The sequence below is a fragment of the Sarcophilus harrisii genome, chromosome 2 (assembly GCF_902635505.1).
Source record: "Sarcophilus harrisii chromosome 2, mSarHar1.11, whole genome shotgun sequence".
Taxonomy (NCBI): domain Eukaryota; kingdom Metazoa; phylum Chordata; class Mammalia; order Dasyuromorphia; family Dasyuridae; genus Sarcophilus; species Sarcophilus harrisii.
The window spans coordinates 342,393,357-342,402,636 of record NC_045427.1 but is presented as its reverse complement, the minus strand read 5'-3'; the positions used below and the strand labels follow the sequence as shown (position 1 = coordinate 342,402,636).

General features: G+C 41.0%; 1 protein-coding gene across 1 annotated transcript; it reads right to left on the bottom strand.

Moving 5' to 3' along the window:
• Window positions 1–971: 971 nt before the first annotated feature.
• HNRNPA0 (heterogeneous nuclear ribonucleoprotein A0) lies at window positions 972–3,957 on the bottom strand. The gene has a single exon (XM_031953007.1). The coding sequence runs from the start codon at window positions 3,566–3,568 to the stop codon at window positions 2,654–2,656; it is 915 nt and encodes a 304-aa protein (XP_031808867.1). The 5' UTR covers window positions 3,569–3,957; the 3' UTR covers window positions 972–2,653.
• Window positions 3,958–9,280: the final 5,323 nt, after the last annotated feature.

Sequence of the window (9,280 nt, the reverse complement as noted above, 5' to 3'; positions counted from 1 at the left end):
ATACTTCACTTTCCTTCACTATAATTTTTAAAAAAGACAGTTAAAAACAAGTGTGGAACTATTAATAACATGAAAGTAGATAATAAGAATGGACTCCAAAGGGGAAAGGGGAAAGGAGTCACAGGTTATCTTAAACTATTATCTACCACAGTACTGACTTTAAGATGAATCATTTTGTCTTAAGAATTTAACAATTCTATATATTTTTCAAGTTAAATTACCACATTCATAAAGCTGACAAAATCTGAGCTGGTTTTTAAGATCCCTTCTCCCACTACTCACTCCTTTCTCCCCCCAAAGGGGGTTGGACATTCACAACTTGTATATTAGAATCTCATCCTTCCTCCAAAATTAAGCCAGAGAAACACTTAAGACTCGAGACAATTTCTTACGACTCCACAGCCTGATTATTCAGGACAACTCCTAATTTTTCATTGTAAAAAACGAGACCCCCATCATAAGATGCATTTGATGTAAAAGATTTGTCCCAGAAATACAACTGTAACTTGGACAAATGTGACGTATGCTTTCCATAATGGTCTCTTTAAAACTTTTAAACACCCAAAGTTAAAAATATATAGAACTTAAAAACACCGATATCAAAACAAGATTGTTAATGATTAATGCACATAATCTAGCATCTGAAACCAATTCCATTTATTGATGTGGTACACTATGCTTTATAAATTTCTACAACCAGCTCTGCTAAATATAAGAAAAAATTTTCTAGCATGAGGTTTTTGCCAGAATTTCAAACTTGGACACCTGTTTTAATTAAGAGCTCATTTGCTTATTTATAATTGGTTGTTTTTTTTACATTAAGACCCAATTACCTTTTTTCCAAGACTTTAATTTTAGGTTTTTGACTATAAGCCCTCAAAATGCCAAATGGCTAATTTGTATACAATAAAGCAGGAACTCTATATTTAGTCCACCCACCACGTGATTATACATAATCTCACTCAAGCATGTAAAGAATTGAATTCTTTATTTGCAATATCCATAAACGTTGCTATTGTCTATTTCTATCCAGGAAAGCAATGTCCCCATCAGGTTTGTTTTTTGTTTTTTTTTTATAAACAACAACTTGAATTCTATTGCGTGAAAGGGCTACAAATATACATTTGTTAATCAAGCAGAATACAGATATTTTGCTTTACAACTTGCACCTAAGTTGCCGGTACACTTGGCTGGCTCACTCTTTTACATAGCTTTTTAGGGCCATTGCTCGAACTATGCATAGCAATTTACATGTTCAATTCTTATGTAGCGTGTGGGCTGTAATGATATGGACAATTACGGTCACTATTATTCCTGTGAAGCCTTTTAAATTATACGTAAAGCATGTAACTTCTAAGTCTACACAAGTATTTCTGATGTCAAAACATACAAGTCTAGTGCAATTTACTTAAACCAAACAATTTTTAATTAAATTGTATTGCAGAAGTACTGCCATTCTGCCAGTAGATGGTGCTACAAAGAACTAATGGGGGAGAGGGTTTAATGAGGACAATAGTTTAGGTAAGTGGATGGGGAAAAAAGTTTAACCTGCTCAGAAAACACAAAAAATGCATTTAGGTTATTATTTCTGATGATAACCCTTGCTTGTAAAGGGTTATTACAGTCAAACCAAACCAGTAAGTGGACTGAAACTAAGCCATCTGAAATTTTAACAGTTTATATGAATGAAAACACATGCTTAACACAAACTATTTCTTCGGAACTACACAGTACATACGTTGACAAAAAATTCATAGAAAGTGACCAGCCATGTTATAGGGTGGCAAGCAAACAACTTAGTACAAGATGGTGGATGAACAGTAACTGAGTTTTTTTTTTTAAAAAAACAAGCCACATCCACCAATTAGTACTTCAAAAGTTTTGTCTTTAAGGAATAAAATCCATTAAAGCCACTAGCAGGGCAACAGGAAAATAAGAACACCAGGACCTTTTAAAATTTCTCCAAGTACACATCAAGAATTAAGATTTAACACGGAAAAAAAAAATTTCAAAACTAAAATCCCTTAAACCGTACGGAATGGATCCTAGGAAAAAAATGTTAGACATTTACGGTCAAACACAATGATTTATTAAAAATAAAACGTAAAAATGATTTTTGTACATATGCTTCCAAATTTCAGTCATGGGATCCAAGTAGGTTTCATAGAAAAAAAACGCAGTAGCCAGGTTATCAAGTCCTTACAACAAATTGAACTCCCCACCCCCGCCCCCACCCAAGCCCTCCCAGGTTTTGCTACAGAATCAGCAAGACACCCCCCTCCCAAAAACAAAACAAAACAAAACAAAAACCAAAACACAAATCAAAACAAGACATTTTGCTAGTATAAAAACGACCAAGGTCCAAGTAATAATAAAAAAATAGAGTCCATCAATGACTGTAACACAAAAATGTGTATGTGGGGCCAAGTCCATTTTCATAAGAAGGGGAGACAGAGAGAAGGTGGCAGGCGAGTAGATCAAAGCCCCCAAAGGGAGGCTACAGAAGGAGCTGCCCCCCCCCCCCCAAGGGCAAAAGGGAGAATGGTGAGAGGGGAAAAGGACTTTTGGGAGTTGAACTTCGGGTGGGGCTTTAAAAAGGAGCAGCCCCTACAGCATTCCCCCACCCCCCGGAACTTTTCTTTTTCTTCTATTTCTAGAAGGAGCTGCCTCCATAGCCGCCCCCACCGCCATAGCCACCTCTGTAAGGTCCACTGTTACTGCGGCCACCCCAGCTGCTGCCGCCGCCGCCGCCGCCGCCTCCGCCGCCGCTCTTCATGGGCCCGTACGAGGACTGGTGCTGGCTGTAGCTGCCGAAGCCGCCGAACCCATTGCCGTAGTCGCTGCCGCCGTAAGACGCCCCGCCGCCGCCGTAGGCATTGTAGCCGCCGCCGCCGCCGCTATAGCCGCCGTAGCTGTTGTAACCGCCGCCGCCTTTGGAGAGCCCGTTCTGGTCTCGGCCGCCGCCGCGACCCCGGCCGCCTCGGCCGCCCCGGGAAGGCCTGGACCCGCCGCCGCCGCCGCCGCCAGGATGGATGTCCTCCTTGGGCACGGCCTTTTTCACCTCCACGCGGTGGCCCTGGATGGGGTGGAACTTAACGACCGCGGCCTTGTCGGCGGCGTCGTGGCTCTGAAAATAAACGAAGCCGAAACCACGTTTCTTGCCTGACTGCTTGTCGGCAATAATCTCCGCCTTCTCGACCGTCCCGAACTGCGAGAAGTGCTCCACCAGGTCGCCTTCGGCCACGTCCCCTTTCAGGCCTCCCACGAACAGCTTCTTCACCTTGGCGTGGGCGCCGGGACGGGCCGAGTCCTCCCGGGACACAGCTCGCTTCAGCTCGACCGTGTTGCCGTCCACAGCATGGGGCGAGGCAGCCATGGCGGCATCGGCTTCCTCCACGTTGGAATAGGTCACGAACCCGAAACATCGGGAGCGCTTCGTCTGGGGATTCACCACCACCACGCAGTCCGTCAGGGTCCCGAAGGCCTCGAAGTGGCCTCGCAGGCCCGACTCACTCGTCTGCACGTTGAGGCCGCCAATAAACAGCTTACACAACTGCGAGTTCTCCATCTCTGCAGCCTCGGCCTTCCCCTCGTTAACTAAGCGCTCGACTGCTCTGCCGCTCACCGCTCGCTTCACTCAGGCCTCACTCGGGCCGCCGGTCCCCCGGTCACAGCCGCCCGGCCCCCGCGGGGGAGGGGTAAGGGAAAGGGGCGCGTGAGGGGAAGGGGAGGGAAGAGGAAGGAAGGGGGGGAGGGAGGGGAGAAGGAGCCGGTCAGGGGGCGAGCCGAAGATAAGGGGGATAGAAAGAACCCAACCAAGGCTTTCGCCGCTGCCACCAGCTCCCTCAGCCGCCGCCTCCGTTCCCCTTTCTGGGTACCACACAAAGAGGCCGCTGGACGCGCGCGCACCCACCCCGAGGCGTGCGTCACTGTCGACGCTCACCGGCCCCGCCAGCCGTCAGCCAATCAGCGCATCTCTCAGCTACTCGCCACCCTCCGCGCGCTCCACAGTGCAACACCCGCCCTTGCTCTCGAGCTCTCTTCCGGTCCCTTACCCCCTCCTTGTTCTTCAGCCTGTGGCGCGCGCCGCTCTCCCAGTTGCTGCGACGCGCCGATCCAAAAGCCAATCACCACTCGCCGCGCGCCGCCGGGACTCTATCTCCCACCTCCATAGCCGTTCGCTCCTGTGCGTCCCTGTCGTGTTTGCATCACGCCCTTGAAGGACAGGAAATCTCGGCCAATCGCCGACTTTCCTCTTTCCAATATTTTCCTCTACTTTTTTTTCAAAGGCCAAGGAGTGGGTGCGCACCGTGGCGCGCGCATTCCTACCTCTTTCTCCTGCCTCCCCTTTTTTGCTAAGGCGTACTCCGCCTCTTCTGCCTGGGAAGCCTTGCGGGGTGGGCGCGCTTCTCCGGGGCTGGAGTGCGCGCTCTCGATACCGCTCCCAACGGATTGCGGCGCGTGGCACCTCGGCGGGCTTTTTTGAAAACTTGACTGTTGGGGGTGGGGAGAGAACACTCCCTACCGTTCTCTTTGCTTGGGAGACCCTTTTATAACTGACCCTTTTACACAAATTCTCCACGTCTATTACCTCCATTCACTGAAGAAGCACTTTATTGAGTGCCTACTGTGTACCCTTATGCAAGCTGAGCCCACCATCTGGCTTGGTGGTCAAGATTAGTACCACTCTAAGAAAATACTGGAAAACTATTTACGAAATAAACAAACAACAAATTACAATCCCGCCAGGTTCTGCACGAAACTGCCTCCTGACAACTCCTCTCACTTATTTTAATATTTTGTAGATCTTGGCCCTCATTCCAGCAAAAAATAAAAGTGATAAAGTAAAGCCAGTCTGCACTTAGATTCCAGAGCCCTGAAGTGAATCCTGGCATTTCCACCCGTGTGCCCAGTGACCTTGAGGAAGTCCTGTTTTCTCTTGCTTAAAATGTATCAACTACTTCTTAGGGTTGTGGGAATCAAATAAGATTACGTACATAAAGCACTTTGTAAATGATAAAAGTACAATGTAAAATAAAGCTTTGTTGACTACTATGTTCAAGACCCTTTGCTCAGGGAAAGGGGATAACATAAAGACTGATGAATATAAGTCTAATAAAAATTAGAATATGTTAAGTGATAAGAGAAATTATGAGATCAGATAGAGGAATGATCACTTCTAATTGGCAGGATAATGACCCAAGACTAGCTCTGAACACACAGGAACCAAAATCATGACTTGGAAGGTTATCAAAAATAACATTATAGTTTATTCCCCTCTCAGAAAGGAAAAATAGGATTTCATGTAATTCCTAAGGTTTGGCTATTTCACATTATTACTCAAAAATTATTAATATTGAATATTATATCCAAAATTATATAATATTCAATAATATATATTATTAATATTAACTAATACAACATCTTATTACAAAAAGCAACTTATATACTTCATCAACAGGGAAGTGGAAGGCCTAAGATAAGGTGAGTTAACATCTTTTCAAAATGTTCAGATATTGTCAAGAAAGAGTAAGGGTTTACTTGATTCTTTGTGGGTATTTCTGGACAATCTGATGAAAATTCTGTGAAAATTTTGACAATTCTGTGAAAAATTTGATTCCTCTGACTGATCCAGAATTTTTCATTCCTTATCAAATTTAACTTAAGAAATCACTAAATATGAAAGACAATGTGCCACAACAGAATAAAAGAGCTTTTTAGTCATACAGAGATTCAATCAACAAATTAACAAGTATTTATTAATAATCCATTATATAGGCACTGAAATACAAGTAAAATAATAAAATTCCTACTCTCAAGTATTTATTGAATATAACTACATTTGAAGCCCTGTGAAATCTATAAAAGAAGTATAACACAATCACAAGATTAGAATTGGAAATGTCTGATTTTTTTCAAAATAATATTTAATCTAATATTTAAAGGCTCCTGCAGTATGTTCATAAAAGATGCAGTGCTTAAGGAAGGCCTTAAAGGGAGGCTATCCAAGAAATAGAAATAGAACCAAAAAAAAAAAAAAATCAAACTTTGAAAGATTAATAAGATCATGGGTTTAGATCAAGAAAGATACCTCCGAAATCAACTTGTCCAGCCTTCTCCTTATACAACTTAAAATACCAAGGCCTAGAGAGGTTAAGCAGCTAATGGAGTTAAGATGCAAACCCAAAACCTCCAACAACAAATACAGACCTCTTTCCTCTAAATATTTAGTAGACAATAGAAAGATAAACCTGGCTGGATTATATTTCTTATAAGTATACAAAGGAAATGTCAAAAGAAGAGGGAGGTTGAAATCAGATTATTGAGTTTTAATGCCACAGAAATGAGTACAGAGGTTATACAGCAGCATAAAATCACTCAAGGATTTTTAAGCAGGGAAGTGGCAATAAAAAAGTATTTCCTTAGCAACATTAATATTATCACAAGTGGTAGATAGATTGAAGCAGAGATGAACTCATCATGGGGGAAGATATTAGGAAAATATTAAAATATAGAGTATTTTAATATAATAAAATAAATATGACAAAAATAGGAAGAGGATAGTGGTAGTATACCAGGACCTAGAGGAACTCAGATTCCCTAGTAAAATTTTAAAACCAGTTTTAAAAATAGTAAAGAGAATCACTTATATAGGTTCCTCTACCCAGCCCAGGAATGCACGATAGGGCCACAGGAATCCTATAGAAATCCTGAAGTAGATAAGCCAGGGTAGGTGGAAAACATAATACAGTAGCTCTGGAGCACCTGTAGAAGGGCTCCCAGCAGAGTTCCACAGACCTGAAAGCCCCATAGTAGGAGAAGAGAAAAAATCAGTAGTAGTGAGAAATGTCTTCAGGCAAAGTTTAAAGCTAGGAGGAAACATTTAAACCCTATGGCAAAAGGGAGCCCCTCAATAATAGCCTCTAAATCCAGCAGCAGGAAGGATAGGCCTTATGCAGGAGGAGGTTCTGGAATTCTATGGCAAGAGGAAGGTCCAGGTAGAATCTAATTGGAGTATGTCAGAGTCCCTAGAAGGAAAGGCTTTGTCATGGTCACCACTCTCAGTACAGACAGGGAACTTCCTTGCCATTCAGGAATTCAGGACTTTATCTTTTCTCAAGCACACACTTAAATCACTAAGAAAGCAAAGCAAGGAAAATGATAAATACTAGGAAGAAATAACTTGGACTGAGAGACTCTGGGGAGGTAAATTCTAAAAAACAGAGTGAGCCCACAATAAGTAGAAGTAAAGATTCTGAGGGAGAAAAAAATGTCCTGAATCAAGAATTATAATACTGGATAGAAATGAAAAGGGAGATACAAAATGGATTAACTAAGGAACAATAGTTATTGCATAACAGACTGCAGAAAATTCCATCTAAAAACTGAATACTCTGAAAATTTTAATGGACCAAACAGAAAATAATGACTCAATGGACAACAAATATTGAAAATTACAAGGATTGGGGAAAAAAAAGAAAATATAGATGATATAACATCAAGAACAACTGATGAAAAAAATAGATCAAGGAAAGCTAATTTGACATGGTCATGATTTATCATGACCATGAATCAAACAGCTATTGAATACATGAATAAATGAATAAATTAGCAAATAAGCAAGTAGACAGATAAGCAGACTAACAGATAGATAGATGCATACATACGTACATACATGCATACATGATAAATTTTAAAAAGAAAGCCTGGTTACCACATTTCAAGAAAAGTATAAATGCAAATTATTCAGAACTAATTTCAACTGATTTCCTGAAACCCTACAATGGAAATTCCAAGAAATGGCATATCCAAAATCTATAGTTTTCAGGTTAAAAAAAAAAAATGTTGTAAGCAGTTAAAAAGTAAGAGTTCAAGTACCAAGGAGAGGAATGTTTAAAATATGATAATCTAGAAGGTATGAGATAAACGTTTCCCACTAAGAATAACCTATCTTTTAAAATTAAGCATAATCATGGCTGGATTGGGAGGGGGGAGGAAGGGAAGGTATGGATCTTTAATCAAATAGTGGATTTTCAAGCATTCCTGATAAAAGGGCCAGAACTAAACAGACATTTTGAAATGGAATCTGTGAAATGGCTTCACAGAAGCCAAGAACATAGAAAGATTCAATTGGAATCTGTGAGGACAAATAGTTTATAAGCTAACAGGATATAAGAAACAAATGTCTTTTCTGAACGCCAATATCTTTAAAGGTCTTAGAGAAAAGTAAATATGACAGGGAAGTTATGGGAAGTTTTGTTCTGTTTTAATAGTTTCAGATGAAAACAAAAATGGAAGGGAAAGGGAACTATACTAAGGAAGAAAAGAGGAAAGGGAGGGAAATTATCACCTAACAAATACATAAAATGATGAGCATGTGATCAAAGAAGAAGGAGTAAATGGAATGTGCATCCTATGAACCTTACTTTCACATGAACCAAATAAAGATTGGGAAGGGAGTTTAAGAAAAGCAGGAATTTTAAGGGAAAACTTAAATATTTGAAAGAGGATTATGAAGAATGAATTAAAAGAAAAACAAGAAATAGTAAAATCTTGGGATTAAAGCAGGGTAATGGGAAGAAAAGAGCTATAAAAGAGAGGAAACAGATAATTTAATTTATAGATTGTAATGTTTTTCTCTAAAATATAATGTTCTCTGGGAGCAGGTTTCTCGAGGGGTTTCTGGAAGCAGCCTTAGTTTCAGTTCTGCACCCCAAATGCAGCCAGGAGTTAAATTCCAAATCCTTTATTTTCTCTTTCAAACTATTGCCTCCTTCCTTGGGCCAGGTTGGCTTTCTTAGAGGCCTATCTCTGTCCTTGGTTCCGAGAGCTCTTGCCGCTAGTCCTTTGTCTCTTCCAGCTTCTGCCTCTAGATCCCTCTGAATCTCTCTAGTTAGCACAGGGGTGGAAAATGGAATGAATCTGTCTCCTCCTCTGAGAGTGGGCTTGTGTGTCTGGCCCTGAGAGTTTCTTGCTTATATGCTGTACACTGAGTACACACCAATCATTATATCATTGGGAAACCTTTATTTGTTGTAGGATTAAATCAATTCTAAACTAGATTTAAACATTGTCTCCTCAATTCCACTTAATACCTTGTTTCAAGTTCTAGCCCATAACATCTCCTTATAGGATCAAATCAATCATACTGAACCATGCTAAATTAGAAAATTATTGTCTCTGTCAATTCCACTGTCATAGTACCTTATAAGAATCTTAACAATAGATCAGCATGTCAGGTTTCTTTTCTCACCTTATTTTTGAACAACTATAAAAGCAC

Excerpts from the sequence above, each read along its gene's own strand:
- HNRNPA0 (XM_031953007.1), bottom strand. The coding sequence starts at position 3,568 with ATGGAGAACTCGCAGTTGTGTAAGCTGTTTATTGGCGGCCTCAACGTG.